General features: G+C 43.4%; 1 protein-coding gene across 1 annotated transcript in view; it reads right to left on the bottom strand.

The window, feature by feature from the left end:
• Positions 1-625: 625 nt before the first annotated feature.
• The window catches only part of NRIP3 (nuclear receptor interacting protein 3), a gene marked incomplete at both ends in the record, with an annotated part of 29,047 nt that continues 5,576 nt past the window's right edge, over positions 626-24,096 (bottom strand). Inside the window, 6 exons of the mRNA XM_080690143.1 lie at positions 626-710; positions 4,627-4,721; positions 4,831-4,883; positions 5,898-6,037; positions 8,634-8,716; positions 9,196-9,357. Of these exons, the coding sequence (XP_080546269.1) occupies positions 626-710; positions 4,627-4,721; positions 4,831-4,883; positions 5,898-6,037; positions 8,634-8,716; positions 9,196-9,357 (618 nt within the window). The remainder of the gene's footprint in view (positions 711-4,626; positions 4,722-4,830; positions 4,884-5,897; positions 6,038-8,633; positions 8,717-9,195; positions 9,358-24,096) is intronic.

Below are 24,096 nucleotides of genomic sequence, written 5' to 3' on the forward strand. Positions count from 1 at the left end.
TCCTGGAAGCCCTTCTACCTCCGGGATACACTCCCAGACCTATTTTTACATTTTTATTTGGAAACAGGGTCTCCTAAGCCAGCGTGCGTGGCTGGCTTCGAACCTGCGCGATCCTCCTGTCTCTGCCTCCCAAGCGTGGGGATTACAAGTGTGCGCCACCACGCCCGGCTATTCTTTATTTTTGAAACAAGTTCTCACTAAATTGCAGAGGACCTCACCAAGTACCTGAGGCTGGCCACGAACCTGTGATCCTCCTGTCTGAGCCTCCCAAGTACTAGGATTACAAGCGTGTACCACCATGCCTGGCTTTGGCCAATATATTAAGGTTCATCCGAACCTTCCCCTCCCCCAAATCTCTCATATTTGTTTGATTAAATAGTTCCTTTTCTAGAAGTATTCTCTCCCACACTGCTGACTGACCCACCATAAAAGATTGTTTTCATATAGAAAGCTCTGTTTGACTGTTTTACATGGATCATCTCACTTGACACTGTGAGTTAAAACACTTCTATTTTACAGATTTCAATATCAGGCTCAGTGAGATTCACTAATTTTCTCAAAAACAGTAAGAGGAAGATTAAGAACTAGCAGCAATAAAGGAACCAAGAGCCACAAAGCTTTGTGTTCAGAAATCTTCAGAGAGAAACGCCGACACCATTAGGCTGTGCCCGGGCTCCCTCACCTTCCAGGCCTGGGCCCTGATGCAGAGACTGTCAGACAAGGACGCAGGGGGAAAATTTCACTTTATTATTACATCAGTCTCACAAACCCAACACAGCCAGAAACACTGAGCAGATAAAGTGCCAATGCAGAGAGGCCTGGCAACAGGAGGAGCGGAGAATCCAGTTCATCGCCTCCATGTCCCCAGCTTGGAAAGATATTTCTATTACACAAGAGCAAGGGCAGCCCACACACCAGGTAATCCATTCTATAGACATTCTGGGCTAAGAAATAGAAATCATACCAGGCGGGGATCTGTGCAGGGCAAGGAAATAGAAAAGTCAGACAGCATTCATTCCCCGAATGAGTCAGGTATAGAAATGCTAAATAACAAAAATGTTTCAAACTTCTTATATGTGAGGTGGGAATCTAATAAGGAACGGGATAAGTCTAGTACTTCTTGCAACTGCTTACCCTGAAAACTGTGGTCTAGGTAGACACTCTTTCTCCCACACCTTCAGAGGTACCAGAATTTTCTACAATGCTGGGAAACTGGCCTCACCTTCTTCTCCTTGCCAGACCCCCAATGTAGACCCAGTGATCCCTCATGAACATCAGGGAGGCAGAGGCTATTAGAATAATCAGTGTGGCAGAACTTAAAGGTTAAGGAATCTTAAGACTTCCCTTAATTTTCTTTAGACAGGGTTAGGTGCCTTTATCAAGCCTAGGGTTTAAAACACAATTATTTGGTTAGAAAATTCAAGTGATGAATGCTCTGAGTGAGACTGTGATGTCCTAAGCCCAGTTCATCAACAGCTATTTTTATTCCTAAATTGGAAAGTCACTAACTGATTTTCTGAGACCAGAAGGATCATTAACTGCCATCTGATCATTCCCATGGTGCCACATAGTTCTGAACTCACAGGGCCAGGATCAGCTGCATCCTTCCAGACCTGAGAGCTCCTGGCTTCATGGGGTTCACAAGAATCCAAATAAGGATAAATCAGAAGGAACCTGCAACATGCCTCACTAGTGGCCAAGGGTCAAGGCATGGAGTGGGCCTTTCAAGAAGGGAAAGGCTGAAGTATTTCAGCTCCATCCTAGAATAAGAAGCAGGCCCAAGTGTTGCCATGATAGGTAGGGGAGGCATGTGAAGAGGCCTTCATGGAAAAGTGCAGATGCCTCCCAGGCAAGGGAGTGGGGCAGCCGAGGGGCAGGCTGGAGGCTGGCAGTCCTGGGCTCATGCTGCACTTCAGATAGAGCCTCCCCTACTGTGGCTGTGCTTAGCTCTCCATCTGGCTTCCTTTTATAGAGGCTGATAGGAAAGGGGCCTGTGGGATGACCAGCAACACAGAGGTCACCAAGTTCCTAGTCATTAAGGAGCTGCTCCTGCGAGGCCAAAGGCATTCAGAGTTCCAAAGGGTTGTGTGGTAAGAGCAAAAACTGAGCACTAGACAAGACCTGGCAAGGTCCACAGTGGGAGCCATTAAACAGCATGAGTACTAATGCCATGAACCAAGGACCTTTGGAATATCTTAAAGGGATACTCACAGCTGGATATTTTTCTGACTTGTCGAAACACTTCTATGACTAGATTTAAGGGGAGATTCAATCATAGGTACATGTGTGTCTAAGCAGATATCCTAACAAAAAAGTTTCAACTCCTTACCCCCTGTGGTTTCCCCAGAAGAGGGGAGCAGGGTCAGGTAATACTGGGCAGTTATAAAATGTTCTTGCTGGGCGTGGTGGCCCACACTTGTAATCCCCACGCTCAGACAGGAGGATCGTGCAGGTTTGAAGCCAGCCGTGCTGGCTTAATATACCCTGTTTCCAAATAAAAATATAAAAATAGATCTGGGAGTGTAGCCCGGAGGTAGAGGGCTTCCAGAAACCCCAGTACAATAAATAAATAAATAAATAAATAAATAAATAAATAAATAAATAAAATGTTGTTCTTTTTTTTTTTTTTTTTGCCGTACTGGGATGGAATCTACCTCCAAGCTATACCCCCAGCCCTATTTTTTATTCTTTATTTTGAAACAGTCTCTCACTGAGTTGCAAAGGCCCTCACTAAGTAGCTGAGGCTGTCTTAAAACCACGATCTTCCTGTCTCAGTCTCCCAAATGCTGGGTTACGATCTTCCTGTCTCAGTCTCCCAAATGCTGGGATTTCAAGCATGTGCCACCACACCTGGCTTAAAGGTTGTTCTTAACACTACCTGCTCCCCTGTTTTTTCCTTGTATGAGGAAATTGCTGGGGAGTCTCCCAACCATCAATTCCCTGACTAAAAGTTTCCTTCCATATCTCCATCCTAGAAAGGTTTCCCCCAGGTAGGCCTCCCCACCAGTTGATTCTACTCAGTCTTCCTTCCGTTCTGGCCCTGCTCTTGTGTCATTTACCTTCTGTAACTCTATTTCTAGCTACTTGAGTCTTTGTCAGATAATAGGCTAAACAGAAATGCTAACTGGATCTTGGGGTAACCAATGTCTCAGTGATGCCCAGATTATTTACTAAAGCCTTCAATTATATATCAGAGAGGAATGAATATTCCTCTGTCTGTGGTTTCTTCCCCTTCTCCTGCCTTTGTTTTTAGGCACCATGGGTCTAAATGGAACAGTCTTGGAAATGGAACATTTAGTGTGCCTGCACACAGGAAGGAGGGCTCTCTAGATCCTCCTAGAGATCCATCTCCGAAGTGGCATTTTATTCACCCAGCTTGCCCTTTTCACACTCTCACTCTGCCTTCCTGTTAAGGCTTGGAAACAAATGAGGCAGCACAGGAGCTTTGGGGGTGGGGGGGGATCAGGTCCGAGATTTGGGTACCATCTGCCAAGGACTCCGTTTGTGAGTTTAGAAAATTAACTTGCCTATCTGGACCTTTAAATGAAAAATCTGGACTAGATCAGCTCTCTGGCCACTTTCAGATGAAGTGTGTGTGTGTGTGTGTGTGTGTGTGTGTGTGTGTGTGTTATTGGGTATGGAACCCAAGGGCCTTCTACCTCTGGGTTACACTCCCAGACCTATTTTATATTTTATTTGGAAACAGGGTCTCATTAAGATACTGAGAGCCTCACTAAATAGCGGAGGCTGGCTTCGAACCTGTGTGATCCTCCTGTCTCAGCCTCCCAAGTGCTGGGATTACAAGTGTGCTCCACCATGCCTGACTGAATTCTTACTTGAGAAATCAATGAACTAATTAGAAGAGATGCTAATTCCAAGACATAGATTGCCTATACCTCTTTGAAATATCTGAAAGGAGGTGAAAGTCAGGTTTCTGTTTATTATTCATTTAGCTATAGGAAAAAAAGGCAAGTGTATCATCTATGGAGAAATATAACCTGGTGGCCCCTACACTTGACTAATAAAATCAAATTCTTGGAAGAAGCAGAGAAATAGGCCACAAGAGAGACCTGGCAGTGTCAAAAAGGATCTATAAATTAAGTGATCAAAGAAGTAAAAAACAATGGCAGACAAGATCTCTAAGCACATACTAAAATCTAGAAAGGTATGAGTGGGAAGGAGCCCCTGGAGCATCTATTGGAGGGAAGGACTTGGTCCACAGCAAGTTGCTACTGCACTTGGTTCAAACCCAGTTTTCTCAGTCTGTCAACCTGGTGTGTGTGCACGTGTGAGCACGCTTCAGGCTGTAGTTATGCTTCTGAAGTGCTGAAATGAGAAAGAAACATCAGACGAAATGATACCAAACTCAGAGGAGTTAGGCTGAAGGGGTTAGGAGAAGGCAAGTAAAACTTTGATATAAAAGTTGGTCCCTTTCCCCCACTGTATGGTATTCATTACTGCTTATTCTGAAGTGGGAGACAGAGTCATGTGGAATGGTGAACTCTGTGGGTGGGGAGGAGTGGTATGATTAGAAGTCAAAGGCAGGATACAATCCCACATATTCTGAGAATCCCTTCGACTCATGATAAATGGATCTAACTTCCCCTGACCAATTTGGATACTCACTTTTCTTCATTCAAAGAAACAGTCTCCACAAAAGGGATTTCTTCCTTGTCTGTCTTCCCCATGATCAGCCGGTGCTTATCCAAGTTTATAATACACTGAAAACAAAAGAGAATCAGTGGTCACAGTCAGTGGCCCCACTGTGGGGTCCCCATGAGAAAGGATCCCTGCCTCAGAGAGGAAGAATCAAAGTGGAGTCAATCCTACCTTCAGGGACCGAAGTGTCCGGAGACCAAGAGATAAGTTTTTCTCATTGTCCTCTAATAAAAACAAAAAAAAAAAATTAAGATTCAGCAATTTTCATGATGATTATTTGGAAGTCAGACTGATCACGGCTACATTAATTTCATCTAGCCAGTCACCCAATAAACATAATTGAGCATCTATTATTAATTTTTTCCAATCTTTAGAGTTAAAAGGTGATAGAGCCAAGATTCAAACCCAAGTCTTTTTCACTCTAAAGGACAGAGGTCTTTAGCCAAAAACTAGAAACGTGGAGTGGTCTAGCTTAGAATGCATAAAGCGGAGTGTGAGAGATGGATGGAAAATCCTGAGGGATTTATGGAGAAGCAGTCAGAGGATCTTGTCGTCTGCCACTAATCAGTGCACAGAAAGCTCTCAGGAGGTATTTTCACCTGCACACAAACATGTTTGCTTTCTTGCTCCATGTTTTTTTTTTATTTTTTATTTTTTTGTGGTACTGGGGTTCCTGGAAGCCCTTCTACCTCCGGGCTACACTCCCAGACCTATTTTTTAATATTTTTATTTGGAAACCAGGTCTCTTAAGCCAGCGCGTCTGGCTTCAAACCTGCGCGATCCTCCTGTCTCCACCTCCCAAGCACGGGGATTACAAGCGTGCGCCACCATGTCCGGCATTCAACCTCCGAGCTACACCTCCTGCCCTATTTTTTATTCTTTATTTTGAAACCGGGTCTCACTGAGTTGCAAAGAGCCTCACTAAGTAGCTGAGGCTGTCCGCGAACCGCGATCCTCCTGTCTCCGCCTCCCAAGCGCGGGGATTACAAGCGTGCGCCACCACGCCCGGCTTGCTCCATGATTTTTAAAACTGAGTTCCACAATCCTTTTTCTGATGGATTCTCAGTATGTCTTGAATGGCGCTCAGGGCCAATCAGGTACTTTGGAAAGCAAAATTGGGACAGGGTCCATAGCACGGAAAAATGGGAATATGGGACTTTGAAATCAATATTTACAGGCATGAGATCTCATGAGGGTTTACATTAGAGTCCATAGGTCCAGGCCTCAGTTTTACTCACCAACCACAGCTGCCGGGCAGTCCAGGCGGAGGGAGCCCACTGTGATCACAAGGTGCTCAATCTGTCCCACCACCTTGAGATGCCGGGGTAGAGAAAGCTTTTCTCCTTCATGCTTGTGAGATCTGACATGCTCCTTGAGTCTGCATCATAGAGAAAGATATTAGAATCTCCTTGGCAGACGTTCCTGGCAGAATCTGGCAATGCCTACATTCTAACCCACAACTGGAATTTTCTAGGGACTCCCTATAATTAATGTACCAAAAAAGAGCTAGCCAGCCTAAATTTGTTTCAGCACTTTGTCCTAAACATGCCATGGGGAGCGAAAAACAACAACAGCTTAAAGACTCATTTCCTACTTTCAGAAAGTTTACGTTAGTAACTATCTGCACCGGTGAAAGAAAGGAGCTGAGGCATCCAGAGGATCCTATTCTGCACCCTAACATTCCCACCCAAGAGGGAGGCAGTTCAGTTAACAAGTCTGTTTACCCATCTGTGGGTGACAGATATCAGAGAGGGCAGGTAAAACTTAATTTTAGAAAGTGCAGCCAGGTGTGGTGGCACACGCCCGTAAACCTAGTACTTGGGAGGCTGAGACAGGAGGATCGAAGGTTCTAAGACAGCCTTCAGCAACCCAGTGAAACTCTCAGCAACCTAGCGAGACCCTGTTTAAAAAAAATAAAAAGGGCTGGGGTGTCGTTCAGAGGTAGAATTCCCTGGGTTCCATGCCAGTACAACAAACAAGCACGCTCTGCTCAGCATCTAATTTTCTCCTTCTTTCTATTTCAGTCTATCCTCATCAGTTTGTCTCAGCCTATAGGTTAGTCGGGACAAGTACTTATTTGGTAAATGGAGTGATATTGGTATGAGCAAGGAGTATTAAAACGTCCTCATTAATTTGACTTGTCTGTGCAGGGAAGAAAGGAAAAGAACAGCACCAAGGTTCCACACAGTTATGTAAGCCATTTGGAATAGCTAGTTCCCGAGCTATTATGGGTTGGTGGATAAATACTTAATTATGGACTTCCTGTGCCAATGCTGCTGCTTTACTCCATGTCCTCTCTTTTGGTGTTACAGCTCTTCCAAAAGAAAATAATTGCAGTTTTACAGATGGTTATTAATTTCTCTGGAATCATGGCAGTCTGCTGCCTAATTATGCACCAGGACATTAGTTGTTCTGGAACTATCATGTTGCACCAGACCTCATCTGTTTACAATATAAAAGCTCAGGATTCTTCCCATAAAAGCAATTGGGTCCTGGACTCTCCTGGCGCCCACCCTAAATAGCAGTGTACAAAACCCATAGAGCCACAGTGTGGTGAGGGGTGATAACAGGGTGAAAGAACTGATCACGTGGTGGGGTCATACCCCACACATTTGTATAATCATTATGCGAATGAAGGCCTGTGTAAGCCCTACCTAAGAATATGGATATCTTGATTGCAATGCAAAATGGGTCACGATGTCCTCCTCCTCCTCCACCCCTCCTTTTCTTCCTCTTTTAATTCTTTTTGTGTGTGTTTGTGTGTGTGGGGGGTACTGGGGGTAAAACCCAGGGGCCTTCTACCTCCAGGATATACTCCCAGATGTATTATATTTTATTTGGAAACAGGATCTCACTAAGTTGCTGAGAGCCTCACTAAGTAGCTGAGGCTGGCTTCGAACCTGTGCGATCCTCCTGTCTCAGCCTCCTGAGCACTGGGATTACAAGCGTGCGCCACCATGCCCGCTCTTCTTTTTAATTCTTTTTGTACTGTATTGGGGATGGAACGTAACAGTGTTTTACCTCTGAGCTTTACTCCTAGCCTTTTTTTTTTTTTTTTTTTTTTGAGACAGGAGCTCACTAAGTTGCTGAGGCTGGCCTTGAATCTGCGTTTCTCCTGTTTCAGCCTCCCAAGTACTAGGATTACAAGCATGTGCTACCACACCTGACAGTTTCATTACAGAGATTTGGGCTAGGGAATGACTTATTGTACTTAGAGATATAGAAAATGATTTTGGATTAATCCTACTAATTCTGGGCTAGAACTCAGGGCCCACGTGGTACTTTTTGAGGGTAGAGTAGAAAGAATGAAAGAAATAAAAGTAGAGGTTGAGTGAAAAGGAGGTAAGATACAGAATGACTTTCTCTCACGGAAAGGGGAAGAACCCAATTCTAGCTGCTAGGGAGTGAAGGCAGGCAATTCACTAGATGTCTGCCTTACACTCAGTCCTCACCAGGGGGGACAGGGGCAACCAGGGATCTGATTTTATGTGTTCTTCATAGAGAGGAAAGGCACAGAAGAAGTCCCAGTTAATCACCCCTAAGATGACCTAGGCAGAGCAGCAATAGCAGCCTGTTCTCAGTTCAGACGAATCTTTCTTGGGGGAGCAGTGTCTTCCGGGCTCCTGAGAAAGCTAAGACTAACCACTTCACTGCTGTCACTCATCTAGGGGACAATGACAGGAATGGCTACTTCTAATTTTCTGTCTGATGGATCAGAGCAGGGCATACAGTAAGCCGGAAATCTTACACTCTCCTGTTCCAGAGTTAAAAGCTTAGTATGTAGGAATTAACAGAAAGCCCAAGGCTTCCTGGCTTCCTGATTTCTCCCAGGGGCCTGACAACCTGCCACTCTTCGCTCTGGTTCCAGCTGAGATCTAATTTTTGCATATTTCTCTTTGTGCTTCTCTGGTGACCTTCCCTCAAGGAAACAGTGCATTCACATCTGACTTTAACCAGCACAAGTGGCTACTTACCCCAGTCTGTCCACACAAGCAGAGGAGATGAGATTATACTGACAGCCTGTGTCAACCAAAGCTTTTACATCCTTTCCAGCACACTGTGGGAAGGAAACATATTGTTCAATATGAGCTGGAGATGCAGAGAGCAAGCAGCAGATGCCATGTGAAAGGCAGGGCTGGGGAGCATCCTCCAGCTGAGCAGGCTGGTAGTATCCCACCTTAACCCACTGCTGAGTCCGCCCTTGACTGACTCTTGTGCTGCTGAACCCAAGGGTTACAAAATACCCCAAGAGACTTTGGATGTTTCATTCTATATACCAACTAGCTCTTTTTTTTTTTTTTTTAATCACAGACCCCTTTATAAATCTGGTGAAAGCTCTGGTTCTTCTTCCCATAAAAATGTATATGCAACCAAATATTGCATATACCTACAGGGTTGCAAGGAGTGTCCCTTAAAAGCCCACATATGAATTCCACAGTGTAAAGTCTGGAGGAGAGTGTCTACTATGGGGATTATAAAAGACCTCAAATCTTAATTTCCAAAATTTACGGAAAAGCTGCTCTATGAACATTTTACCTGGCAAGAAACCAAAATCATGTCATCGTCCTCAGACTTCTTCAGGCCCTCAGACTTGGACTGGTTGAACTTGTTGCTCTTGGAGGCCCAAGGGACACGACTGCTTCGGAGCTTAGACAGGTTGGTTTCCATCAGGCGCCTCTGCAGAATGTTGTGAGGTTGCTTGAGGAATAAAAAGCAGAGGCTTCTTAGTGACCGGCCACATTCCCTTCTCCCACTGTCCCCTGGTACCAGAGAAGTCATGAAGGAGCCTCTCATAACTAAGCGCTAGCTTTGCCACTTTATTCTTCCTTCATATTGTCAGAGTAGTTGCTCTAGGCCAATATGCAGTGGACTACCGGAAATGAGTCAATGAGTAAGGTAGGACACGGGAAATATGAATAGGGTCAATGACTGTTCTGTGGCTCAATAAAACTGACAGGCTCTATGATGTGGACTGCTGCCTTACAAAGGCATTTAGGGGGAAGAGTGGCCTTAGTCTGGAATAAATGATTGCTGTATCTTCCCAGGTGACTGTAAATCAGTGCCTTAGAGAAAGGGCGGTCCACTCCCACAGGCTGAAGAAACATACTCAGCTCTGCCTATTTCTATATCAAGTCTCACTCCCGTATAGCCTCATCTTTTGCCCCAAGTCTGCAGATGCCTGAATGGCCTGGCTCTTCTGTGAGATGAGTGATACATGGGATGGACGGGAGGGAAGACAGAAATTCATACCTGCTGAGCAGGCCCTTCAAATGGCATGCTTTGGAATCTGGCAGAGTGTACAGGAATCATCCCCACTGATAACCTCAAACTTCTGGCTTCTCCTGCCTATCTTGTAATCCATCCCCTCTCTTCAATGGGCCGAAAGGTGGGCATAAGAGGGGCAGACAGTGATCATCTGTAGGATCTGAATTAGGCCCTTTGTGTGTGCAAAGATATCTAACTTTTAATATATATTAACATTCATATTTTAAACTGGGCATGGTGGCACATGCTTGAAATTTCAGGGCTTGGGAGGCTGAGACAGGAGAGTCACAGGTTCAAAGCCCACCCTGGCAATTTAGCAAGGATCCCAACAACCTAGTGAGACCCTGTTTCCAAATAAGAAATAAAATCAGGCTGGAGGTATAGCTTGGAGGTAGAATGCCCCAATACATACATGCACATATATATATATATATATATATATATATATATATATATGTGTGTGTGTGTGTGTGTGTGTGTGTGTGTGTGTGTACACACAATAATATATATTAGAAATATATAAATTTATGCATTATATATAAATATGTTGTATGTTAAGATAATATATGCATATATACATATGTATGTATGTATACACACACATACATATTGTGGTACTGGGGATAGAACCTAGAGGCATTCTACCTCCAAGCTACACCCCCAGTCCGATTTTTTTTTCAATTTGGAAATAGGGCCTCAGTTGTGGAGGGCCTCAGGAGCTGTCTCAGTCTCCCAAGTACTGGGATTACAGATGTGTACACTATGCCAGGTTACTTTTTATTTTGAAATAGTGTCTTGCTGAATGGCTGAGGCTGGCCTCGAATCTGTGGTCCTCCTGTCTTAGCCTAAATACAGGGATTACAGGCAGGTGCCACCATTCCCAGATACAAGATACCTAATGTTATGAAGCAGAATGAGAAATGTGAGTTTAAGTCTGATCTTAATGTATCTAGGGAAGGGTATTCATGCTCATTTGTTCCTACTCAAAGTAATCCCCAGAAAGCTTAAGATAATGCTTGAAAAGAAGTCACTGGACCTGAGAAATTTCTGTACTTAAGTATCTTATCATGAGTTTACACTAATACTTAAAATCTCTCAAACGATAGAGGTCAGCCCTATGTTTATATCTAGCATATACCATATTCTTCCTCTGATCCTAGGGGAAGGGAGTCACTCTTCGAAGCCCAGAGCCTAGGATGTTCCTTGGGAAGGGGTAGCAATGGAGGTCTTCATTATCTGACACCTTCCAGATTCCTAAGGAAGACTGGAGTCAGAGCCATGACTCACTGTAACCCTGGTGAGGCAAAGAAATGAATTCCCCAAATATACTGATTCTTGGCAAAGCAGCTTCTAAATTAGTGTCCTTGGGAAAAGGAAGGGAGAGGCACTTATAAAGAAAATGAGAGCTTCTTAGCTTGATAAGGGGCTAGAGGAATATTAAGTCTGTCAGATTTTGTGACCCAATTATGCTTTGCTCCTCAAAAGAAAAAGAAATTATTCATTCTAATCCCTCTCATTAATAAGCCTGGATTAATAAACCATACTAAATCAAGGTCTTTATTTCTGTCAAGTTCATGCTTAGGGACAACTCATATAAGCTGGAATTTTAGAAGTGAAGATTGGGAGGACTTTAAATGACATCTAATCAAAGTTCTCTTAACCGAAAGCTTGGGTAACACAGCTGCACCTGGTAACTCTTAATCTTGTTGCGGGGCCTAATCATCAATGTACAGATGAGACAAACAAGGAAAGCTCTAAAATTATCCTCCTTAATGTCATTCCTCTTCTGTGTCTTCCTCCCTTTCTCCTGGACCCCTCCTCCAAATATGAAGAACACATTCAAAGTCCTTAGGTAATGGGGAGAAACACTCACAAAACCTCAGATCCCGCCGGGCGTGGTGGCGCACGCTTGTAATCCCTGCTCTTGGGAGGCCGAGACAGGAGGATCGCACAGGTTCAAAGCCAGCCTCAGCTACTTAGTGAGGCTCTCAGCAACTTAGACCCTGTTTCCAAATAAAATATAAAATAGGTCTGGGAGTATAGCCCGGAGGTAGAAAGCCTCTGGGCTCCACCCCCAGTACCATAAAAAAAAAAAAGGTAAAAAAAAAACCCACACAAAAAAACCTCAGATCCCGCCTCTTGAGCTCTCATTCTGCTCTAATCACATCCTTGTATTCATGGTCTTAAAAAAAAAAAAGCCTAAACCACTATGCCTGTGTCCTGATATCCTATGTATTCTTCACTGAGATCACTTCTGATCTTCAGCACCATTAATCCCAAGTCCAGTAGACAATTTTCAGCCTTAATTTTACTTGACTTCTCCAGTGCATTTGGCTCTGATCACTTTCCCTTTCTTTGTTCTGTTAGTGACTGAAAAAACTTCAAACACATGCTCAATGTAAAATATTCAAATATCACTTAAGTATAGAAGATTAAAGGTGAAATCCTCTTCAGTCTCTCAGCTCCTTCTCAATCCCACTCTGCAAATAATGACCATTAAAATTAGAAGTACATATTTCTAGAAATGCCTTTACAAGCTGGGTGTGGTGTTGCACGCTTGTAATCCCAGTACTTGGGAGGCTGAGACAGGAAGATCACAGATTTGCGGCCAGCCTTAGCTACTTAGTGAGACTCTCATTTCAAGTAAAGAATAAAGAAAAATAGGGCTTGGGGTGTAGCTCAGAGGTAGAATGCCCCTGGGTTCAATCCCCAGTACTGCAAATAAATAAATAAATAAATAAATCTTCAATTCTCCTGTATCAGCCTCCCAAATCCTGGGATTACAAAGCATGTGCCACCATGCCTGGCCACCCCCAGTCTTTTCTACCTCTGGGCTATACTCCTAGACCTATTTTATACTTTATTTGGAAACAGGGTCTCACTAAGTTGCTGAGAGCCTCACTCAGTAGCTGAGACTAGCTTCGAACCTGGGCAATCCTCCTGTCTCAGCCTCCCAAACTCTGGGATTACAAGCGTGCACCACCACGCTCAGCAACCCCCAGTCTTTTTTATTTTTTTGTTTTGAAACAGAGTCTTGCTAGGTTGCTAAGAGTCTCACTAAATTGCTGAGGTTGTCCTCAAACCTGCAATCCTCCTGTCTCAGCTTCTCAAGTACTGATATTACAGGTGTGCATCACCATGCCTGGCTCAGACACAATTTAAAAAATATTTTCATTTGGTTAAATCTGCGAATGCAGAACCCACAGATACCAAGGGCTGAATATACTGTTACTTAAGAAAAACAAACTATTATGTTTGAACTATTATTTATGCTAGTGTTTAGCTGCAAAAGCAGTTTTTCCACTCAAACTAAAACCATGGAAAAGCTGAGGAGTTAGAGGTATTGAAACTTCTAGACTGTGATTAGGGTGTGATTAGGGTTGAAAATAGATTAGCTAGAAGTCTGCATAAGATTCCCATTTGACTCAGACATCTGGGAAGAATGCCAAAAGTTTACTCTTTCTGCAACAGTAAACCAAAAGACTCTGATTAGTAGATAATCTGGACAGGCTTTTAAATTCTAGATCAGCCAGTGGTTAGTGCGGGGTGCCACACTAAGCCAGAACTAGAGCATGAGCTTAAAGACGGAAGGGGTTTAAACACGGAGCTTAGCATAATAAAGGAGAAAAGACCCACGTCAAGACTTCACATCACTCTGGAATATCACAGATGACAAAGATTCCAAAAGCTTGTAGAGATAAAAAAAGATGATTCATTATACAAAGGATTAGGAAGCAGAGTGGTATGGAACTACTAAACAGTAACAATGGATGCTGAAAGAAAATGGAATAATTCAAAACGGTGACAGGTCATTGTTTCTAAAACTAACCAAACTGTCAATTGAGACTTAAGAAAATTATTTCTCATATATCCTTAGGAAGCTACTGAATGACATCGTCCACCAAAGTGAGGGAAACAGAGACAGGCATGCGAGAGAAAATAAATAAAGGGTCCGATAGAGAAGAAAGGTGAAACATGTTCTAAGAATGGCTCTGAAGAAAGAGTGCAGGGATAGCTGTCTCTCTGCCTTAAGAGACCCAAGCCGGGCCTGGTGGTACAAGCCTGAAATCCCAGTACTGAGGGGCCGAGACAGGAGGATTGCAAGTTCAAGGCTAGCCTCCGTAAGTAGTAAGACTCTCATCAACCCAGCAAGTCCCTGTTTAAAAAAAAAAAAAAGAGAGAGAGAGAGAGCTGGGGGTGTAGCTTGGAGGTAGAATGCCTCTTGGGTTCAATCCCCAGTACCACACACACAAAAAGACCAGTCCAAAATGAAAGGAGAGGATGGGGGGCTCCAGGAAGGATGGCTCACAGTGGGAAAATGGACTCAAAGGAGATTGATTGATTGATTGAGTGAGTGATTTGCAGTACTGGAGATGGAACCCAAGGGCATTCCACCTCCAAGCTATACCCCGGTCCTATTTTTTAGTCTTTATGTTTTTTTGAAACAGGGTCTCATTGAGCCATGAGGGGCCTCACTAAGTAGCTGAGGCTGTCCACGAACAGTGATCCTCCAGTCTCCGCCTCCCGAATGCTGGGATTACAAGTGTGCGTCACGACACCCAGCTAGATTTAAATTTTTTATTGAAAATTAAATAAAGAAAAAAAACATGGGAAATAATTTTGAGAAAAACAAATATTTATATGAGAAAAGAAACATAATTGTAGTACATTTAACTCAGCTATAAATCTGAATATAGTCACAGTAATGTGACCAGTAAATGTTCATGACCCAAAATAATTATGTAGAAGAATATGAGTATAATAGGAGAGGAGATATGATGGGAAGAGATAAGAAGATAAAATCATTATCCTTTTGTGTGTGTGTGTACTAGAGACTGTGTATATTGGATTATTGTGTGTATTGGAGGGTGTGGTGTACTGGAAATTGAATTCAGGGATGTTTTACCACTGAGCTATACCCCCAGACTTTCTAATTTTTTATTATTTATTTATTTACTTATTTATTTATTTATTATTTTTGGTAGTACTGGTGTTCCTGGAAACCCTTCTACCTCCGGGCTACACTCCCAGACCTATTTTATATATATATTTTTTTTAATTTGGAAAAAGGGTCTCTTCAGCGTGTCTCCGCCTCCCAAACGCGGGGATGACAAGCGTGCGCCACCACGCCCGGCCCAATTTTTTATTTTAAAGACAAGGTCTTGCTAAGTTACTGTGTGCCTGTCTTAAACCCGCAATCCTCCTGGCTCAGCCTCCCAAGTCCTGGGATTACAGGTGCGTACCACTGCACCCACCTAAAGTCTTTATCAATTTTAATGAAACAAATAGATAATGGTAAAACCAATAAATGAAGAAGTGACAATATCACCATTCACTTAGAAATATGGTGATCCCTAACATGAGCAAGAGTTTTAAATTTTATATATTTTCAAATGAAAATAAGAAGATATATATCCTATATAACAGGAAAGAGTCTAGTCTCAAGAAAAGCCAGCTTACAGCGGAGGTTACAAAGGGAGGTTCAGCCCCTCAGGTAACAGAACTCTGGAGGCAGGCAGAGTTAGTCCTGAGACAGGACTCAGCAGATTATCATCCTCAAGGCTACCAGCGCTGTAACTGTCTTGCACATTCCCTCAGGCTCATAATACGGATGCCTCAGGCTCCAGGCATTACATCCATATTTGAAACATGAAGAGGGAGTTTTTGTTTTGTTTTAATTTTGCCTATATCTTCTTAGTCAGAATTAACATGGCTCCTCCTAGCTGCAAGAGACCTTGGAGGTGCATGTAACTTTTCTAATCCCTGTAGAGGAGTCAAGCAGATAGAAAAGGGATGAGAATGGGTGAAAACTTAGACAACTAAAATTGTCTGCCTGGTTGGGTAAAAAACTGAAGTGTGGGTGTATGTATATACAGCACGCACACACACACACACACGCACACACACACAGTTAATTTATATAAAATGCCAAATTAATCTACGCCAGCTTAGCACCTATATTCTCACATCTGCCTTACCTTCTGCATTCTAAAACAGCTCATCTTCTATAGCTATTTGAGTTTGTTGTATCAGCATACCTTGATTTAACTATTTAATTACTAAGGGACATTTAAATTTCTTCCAATGCTTCAATAAGCTCATTTTTCTGAAGCTCTCTCCTACTGGCTTCTAAAAACTGGTTTCTGTGCATTATATTCATACTTTCTTTCTCTCTTTGGTATGGGATTTAACCCTGTACCCATTCTAACTCCAAGCTACACCCCAGCTCTTCTTCTTATTTTTTTTTTTTAATTTGTGTGGTACTGGGGGTGGAACCCAGGGGCTTTTCTACCTCCGGGTTATACTCCCAGACCTATCTTATACTTTATTTGGAAACAGGGTCTCACTAAGTTGCCGAGAGCCACACTAAGTAGCTAAGGCTGGCTTCAAACCTGTGTGATCCTCCTGTCTCAGCCTCCCAAGCGCTGAGATTACAAGCGTGAGCCACCACGCCTGGCTTATTTTTTTTTTATTTATTTTGAAACAAGGTCTTACTAAGTTGATGAGGGTCTCACTACGTTGCTGAGGCTGGCCTTGAATCTGTGATCTTCTGGTCTCAGCCTCCCAAATACTGGGATCACAGTGTGTGTACCATACCCCTGATGCCTCATTCATTTTTTAAATGTCATTGTTCCTCCTCTTTTTACTCTATGTATACTCCCAGGGTAGTTTTATCTGCTTTCCTTCTGTAAATGACTACCTTCATGATAATGGCTTTATCTCCAGTCCATACCTCACTCTTGAGTTTTTAAACACTTCTACTTTCACTTTTTCTGACTGATTGTTCCCATAAAACTCGTACTGCTTCCCTTCTCCCCTATTTTGGTGAGTGAAATCCCGCCTCCTAACACCTCTTCTTTTCTACTGTTATTGCTAAATCTAAGCATCTGCAATCCTAAAACATTACTTTCATGGTCCTCTTCTCCTCTTCCCACTTGTATCAAACCAAAGTCCTCAATTTAGCGTTCAGAATCTTCTGCTAACTACCACTCGTCCTCCTTCACAGTCTCCTGTTTAATTATTCCTCCATGAAGGCTTTCTCCTTTCAGCAAATTACCACTTAGCACATCACCTTGGGCAAATCACTACTCTCCGTGAACACTACTTTTCTCTAAGTCTTGCTTTCTTCATCAGTAATAAAGGAGGTTTGAGCTCCAAGGCTGGTTCAGTTTTCACATTCACAGTAATTTTCTTTCTGCCAAGTTTAGTAAATGGTACCATCAGCCCTGTTTTTGTATTTTTATTTTTTTGAAATGTGTGTCACTTTGTTGCCCAGGCTGGTCTTGAACTAGTGGACTCAAATGATCCACCCCCTCAGCCTCCAAGTAGCTGGTACTACTGGTGTTCACCACCGGCCCAGCTCAAACGCTCATTCTTGATTCTTTTCCCAATCTCCCATTCCAAGTACTGTTGCTGCTTCCTCTACAATATCTGGACTCCCCCTACTTCTCCCCATCTTCACTACCACCAATCTAACCAAGCCACCATCATTTTTTTTTTATGGTACTGGGGTTCCTGGAAGCCCTTCTACCCCCAGGCTACACTCCCAGACCTATTTTATATTTTTGAAACAGGGTCTCTTACGCCAGCGCGGCTGGCTTCCAACCTGCGCGATCCTCTTGTCTCCGCCTCCCAAGCGCAGGGATTACAAGCGTGCACCACCACGCCCGGCAACCACCATCATTTTTTATCTACACTGCAACAGCCTCCTAACTTGTCTTCTGCTTTTTCCCCCATCTCCGATTAGTTCTCTACCCAGTCATCTGAGTGAATCTTAAAAAGCACAAGCCAGGGGCTGGGATGCAGCTCAGTGGTAAAGCACTTGTGTTGCATGTGCAATGCTCTGGGTTTGATGCCTCGTTCCAGAAACAAACAAGTCAGATAGTATACCCCTTTACTGAAAACTGAAAACTCTTCAGTGGGTTTCCACAATCTACAGGGCCGTGCACCATCTGTTCCCTGCTTCTCTTTCCAACTCCATTCACACACCACGCTCTCCTTTATAAATTCAGCTCCAACCATTCATACTTCCTTGTTCTAAATCCTCTTCCAGCCTGAACACCTTTATGTTTGCTGTTCCCCCGGTTTGGTTTTGTTTGTTTGTTTGTTTTTTGGTACTGGGGATTAAACCCAGGGACATTCTACTTCTGAGCGACACCCCCAGTCCTATTTTTTATTCTTTATTTTGAGACAGGGTCTCACTGAGTTGCAGAGGGCTTCACTAATTAGCTGAGGCTGGCCCCGAACTGCAATCCTCCTGTCTCAGTGTCCCAAATACTGGGATCATAAGTATGTGCTACCATGTCCGGTTGTCCCCTCTCTTTTTGAAGTATTCTTTTTTGGGGGGTGGGTATGGGATGGAACCCAGAGGCATTTGACCTCCGAGTTGCAACCCCTGCCCATTTTTTTATTCTTTATTTTGAAACAGGGTCCCACTGAGTTGCAAAGGGCCTCACTAAGTAGCTGAGGCTGTCCGCGAACTGCGATCCTCCGGTCTCAGCCTCCCAAATGCTGGGATTATAAGCGTGCGCCACCACACCCAGCTTGAAGTATTCTTCTCTAGCACATCAAATAGTTTAACTTTCAAGTCTCAGCTTAAATGTCATTTCCTCAGAGACACCTTTCTGGCCCTACTATTTAAAGTATGTATGAAACTTCTTTAGTAACTTACACCAGTGTTTCTTTTATAGTGATTATGAATCCAGGGTTTTTTGTTTGTTTATTATTTCACTCCCCTCACTAGATATTAGTTCCACAAAGGCAGGGACTTTGTCCTTTTTTTAATAATTGGAAATTGAACCCAGGGATGTTCTACCTCTGAGCTACACCCCAAATTCTTTTCAGTTTTTATTTTGAAACAGGGTCTCACTAAGTTGCTGAGGCTGGCTGTGAACCTGTGATCCTCCTGTTTCCGCCTCCCAAGTACTGGGATTACAAGCATGTGCCACCACTCCTGGCTCCCAGCTCTTGAAACAATACTGTTTGAACAAACTTCTACCATTAATTTCCAAAAAGGTTTTGTGAGTGCAGGTGTGTGTGTGTGCGCACACGTGCGTACACATATGTTATACTGGGGATTGAACCCAGGGCCATTCTACCTCTGAGCTACACCCCTGGTTCCATTTTATTTTCTAATTTTGAAACAGAGTCTCACTAGTTTTCTGAGTGTCCTTGAACCTGCAATCCTCCTATCCCAGCCTCCCAAGTACTGGGATTATAGGAGTGTGTCACCATATCCAGCCAAAAAGCCATTCTTGATTAACATCATCTAATCCTTCCAGAATCCCTTTAGTAGTTATATATTAGTTTCTATTACTTATATTCCCATTTCATGTGTGTGTGTGTGTGTGTGTGTGTGTGTGTGTGTGTATGTGTGTGTGTGTGTGTAACCAGGGATTGAACTCAGGGGCATTCTACCTCCAAGCTATATTCCCAGCCCTATTTTTTATTGTTTATTTTGAAACAGAGTCTCATTAAATTGTGGAGGACCTCACTTAAGTAGCTGAGGCTGGCCAAGAACATACGGTTCTTCTGTCTTCGCCTTCCAAGTACTGGTATTACAAGTGTGTGCCACTACGTCCAGCTATATTCCCACTTCTTTTTTTTTTTTTTGTGGTACTAGGGATGGAACCCAGGGTCATTCCACCTCCAAGCTACACTCTCGGCCCTATTTTTTATTCTTTATTTCGAAACAGGGTCTCACTGAGTTGCAAAGAGCCTCATTAAGTAGCTGAGGCTGTCCAGAAACAGCAATCCTCCGGTCTCAGCCTCCCAAATTCTGGGATTACAACCATGCACCACCACGCCCGGCTTATTCCCACTTCTTGACCATTGCTTTGTAAAAGTTCTTAAGTGGTTGTCATCCATGTTTATTGAAATACTGGCTTTCTGAGTCAATATCGGCTGTCTTGATGTCCTTCAAGATACAGAGGCTGGGCATGGTGGCACATGCTTGTAATTCCTGCACTTGGGAAGTGGAAACAGGAGGATCGTGCTGGTTCAAAGCCAGCCTCTCTGGCTTAAGAGGCCCTGTTTCCAAATAGAAATATTAAAATAGGTCTGGGAGTGTAGCCCAGAGGTAGAAGGGTTTCCAGGAACCCTAGTACCCCCCCACACACAAAGATACAGAGGTACATGTGTCTTACAGTGTGACATATCTGTAATCCAGTACTTGGGAGGCTTAGACAGGAAGATGTCAGGTTTGAGGATAGCCTCAGAAATGTATTGGGACTCTTAGAAATCTAGTGAGACCCTTTTTTAAAAAAAATACAAGCCGGGCGTGGTGGCGCACGCTTGTAATCCCCGCGCTTGGGAGGCAGAGACAGGAGGATCGCGCAGGTTCGAAGCCAGCCGTGCGCGCTGGCTTATGAGACCCTGTTTCCAAATAAAAAAAGTATAAAAAATAGGTCTGGGAGTGTAGCCCGGAGGTAGAAGGGCTTCCAGGAACCCCAGTACCACCAAAAAAAAAAAAAAAAATACAAAGGTGGGGTGTAGGTTGGAGGTAGAATTCTTCTGGGTTCAATCCCCAGTACCAAAAGGAGGAGGAAGAAGAAGAGGAGGAGGAGGGAAATAAATAAATAAATAAACAAATAAATAAATAAATAAAGACACACAGTACTATACTAATAGCTAGATGGAATCTGCAGGTACCCTTGTGGCCTTTTGGATATAATTCTTAAGTCATTTCCTGCCATGGATTCTGTTTTATGCTAAACTTAACAAAGCAGCTACTAATGGTTTTTTTTTTTTTTTTTTTTTTTTGTAGTATTGGGGTTCCTGGAAACACTTCTACCTCCGGGCTACACTCCCAGACCTATTTTTAAACTTTTTTTTATTTGGAAACAGGGTCTCTTAAGCCAGAGTGGCTGGCTTCAAACCTGCACGACCCTCCTGTCTCCGCCTCCCAAGAGTGGGGATTACAAGCGTGCGCCACCACACCCGGCCAAAGCAGCTACTAATGGAACAGTCCCTGGTTCTCTACTGTTTCTGATTTGTGGCTGCTAGGGGCATCTAAACACTAAGACATAAATTCCCATGTGCCGCACCCATCACCAGTAAGAGCTTCTAATGGAAACGGGCACTATGAGCAGTGCTCTGTGCTGGGTGGAAATAGCTGAAGTTACTCAGTCTAGCACCCACTCAGCTTAAAAATCTCTTCCCACCAGGTAGAAGAGTGGAAGAAAAGTGAGCTGCGAGGACACACCTGTACTATGGAGCACCACAGAATGATGATTTGAGCGAGAACATGTACAGCCACTTTCTCAATCCAGTCACCCATGACACACTGAACCCAGAGCAAAAGAATTGAATGGATTTCTGTAATCTGAAGAACAGACCGTCCTGGAAAATTGGAAAAATGATAGAAGCCTGAGTTCTTTGTAGCATTTACTACCAAAAGAGAAATCTGAAGTCTTTCGTTAGCAATAAAACCACAACTAGAACCAGGGTGCAGTGGTGCACACTTGCAATCCAAGCTTCTCTATAAATTGAGGTAGGAGGATCACGAATTTAAGGCCATCTTCAGCAATTTAGCAAGACCCTGTCTTCAAATATAAAAAGAGTGCTGGGAACCTGCCACAGTGGTACACATCTGTAATCCCAGTACTTGGGAGGTTGAGTTAGGAGGATGAAGGTTCAAGGCCAGCCTCAGCAACTTAGCAAGACCCTTTAGCAACTTAGTGAGAACCTGTTCCAAAATAAAAGATAGACTATAAAACCAGGAAGCTGGGCGTGGTGGCGCACGCTTGTAATCCCAGCATTTGGGAAGCTGAGACTGGAGGATCTCAGTTAGAGACAGCCTCAGCTACTTAGTGAGGCCCTTTGCAACTTAGTGAGACACTGTTTCAAAATAAAGAATAAAAATAGGGCTAGGGGTATTGCTCAGAGGTAGAATGCCCCTGGGTTCCATTCCCATTACCCCCCTCCAAAAAAAGAAAAGAAGCCGGGCGTGGTGGCGCACGCTTGTAATCCCCACTCTTGGGAGGCGGAGACAGGAGGGTCGTGCAGGTTTGAAGCCAGCCACTCTGGCTTAAGAGACCCTGTTTCCAAATAAAAAAAAGTTTAAAAATAGGTCTGGGAGTGTAGCCCGGAGGTAGAAGGGCTTCCAGGAACCCCAGTACCACCAAAAAAAAAAAAAAAAAAAAAAAAAAAAAAAAAAAAGAAAAGAAAAGAAAAGAAAAGAAAAAAAGAAAGAAAGAAAGAAAGAAAGGAAAGAAAGAAAAGAAAATATATCTAGGGATACAGCTCAGAGGTAGAAAGACCCTTGGTTTAATCTCCAATACAACTCCCCCCAACCCCTTCAAGCCACAAAAGAATGCTGGGGAGGTAGCTCAGGGATAGGGCTCCACTGGGTTCAATCCCCAGTACTGTACCACAAACAAACAAACAAACAAATAAACAAACAAACGACAACCAGAGAGACCTAAAAGAGGAGTCAGCAAATACACTATATATGCCAAATCCAGCCTGTTGCTTATTTTTATAAATGGATGTTTTACTGGAACACAACCAACCGCATATATTTACTGTCCATGTCTACTTTTGCATAAGGGTAAAGTTAAATAGTTGAGACAGAGACTGGCCTATAAAGCCTAAAATGTTTGCTACCTGGTCCTTTGCAGAAAAACATCTGCCAAACCCTGATTCAGAGTAGTGTTTTTTGTTTGTTTGAACACTGGGGATATAATCCAAAGGCGTTCTAACTCTGAGCTAAACTCCCAGCCCTATTTGTTCATGAATTAATTAATTAATTTATTTATTTATTTATTTATTGAGAGAGAGAGAGAGAGTGAGAGCGAGCGCGAGAGCGAGCACGCACGCGCGCGCGTGTGTGTATGTGTGTGTATGTGTGTGTATGTGTGTGTATGTGTGTGTGTGCATGTGTGTGTATGTGTGTGTATGTGTGTGTGTATGTGTGTGTGTGTGTGTGTGTGTGTGTGTTACTGAAGATTGAACCTAGGGACATTCTATTCTGAGCTACTCCCTCAGCCCTTTTTATTTTAAACTGTCAAGGGTTATTTTAAACTTGCAATAACCTGCAATACTCCTGGCTTCAGTCTCCCAAGTGCTGGGATTAGCTAGGTGTGGTGGTACATGCCTGTAACCCCTGTGTTTAAGATGAAACAGGATCTTACAGGTTCCAGACCAGCCTCAGTAACTTAGAAAGCCCTTGTGTCAAAATAAAAAGGACACTAGCCCGGCATGGTGGTGCACACTTATAATTCTAGCATTTGGGAGGCAGAGATGGGAGGATTTCGGTTCGCAAACAGCCTCAGCTACTACTTAGTGGGGCCCTTTCCAATTCAGTGAGACCCTGTTTCAAATAAAGAATAAATAAAAAATAGGGCTGGGAGTATGGCTCACAGGTAGAATGTCCCTGGAATTCAATCCCCAGTTCTGGGGTGGGGAGAGAAAGGACCCTCATGCATAGCCTAAATATTGAAGCTGTTTACAATTCTCTGCCCCCTGCCAAAAAAGAGCCAGAAATTTCAGACTTTATATACAAACTCTATAGATAATACAGACTCCTGATTTAAGCCCAGTATACATATCTCTTTCTAGGACCTTAGAAATATAAAAGGGCTCTAATATCTGTGCCTCCTCTTCTTTGCTCCCTGGCTGAATATACAACATGTGGTCCATCATACCCTACGGGTACATGGACAGACTGTCCTTGGATTCACAGTGGCTCAAAAACATAGGCTATACCTAAAGTCGGCTGTCACACTGCCCCAGGCCTTCTGTGTTCTGTTCCTCTGCCTTTTCCCCATGGTCCAATAGACATGCTATTTAAAAGAAACCAGCTTTGTCCTGATCATTGTGTGTTGTGTGGATTGGTATGCGATGGAGGTTTCTCGGCCGCATGTGGATGCATTTGTGTCAGAAAGAATTCACAAATGGGTGAGGAATTGGAGCAGATGACCTATAAAATTTTTCTTACTCTGCGGTTCTACAGAGCATACCCTAGCGACAGCCTTCGCTCTATACCATCCTGCAGTCAGCTGCCCACAGGAAATCTGAAGCTATAATCAGCTGTTGGTTTCTGTGCCCATCATCACATAGGTCAGGGTAATGACTTCGTTCACTAAACTCCTCTAGCATGTATCGACTATACCACCTTTGTAACTAGCAAAGACTGCCTGATGGTGCTATTTATCTTCTTGTGGAATGGCT

This window comes from Muscardinus avellanarius (genome assembly GCF_963383645.1).
Source record: "Muscardinus avellanarius genome assembly, chromosome: 1".
Lineage (NCBI taxonomy): Eukaryota > Metazoa > Chordata > Mammalia > Rodentia > Gliridae > Muscardinus > Muscardinus avellanarius.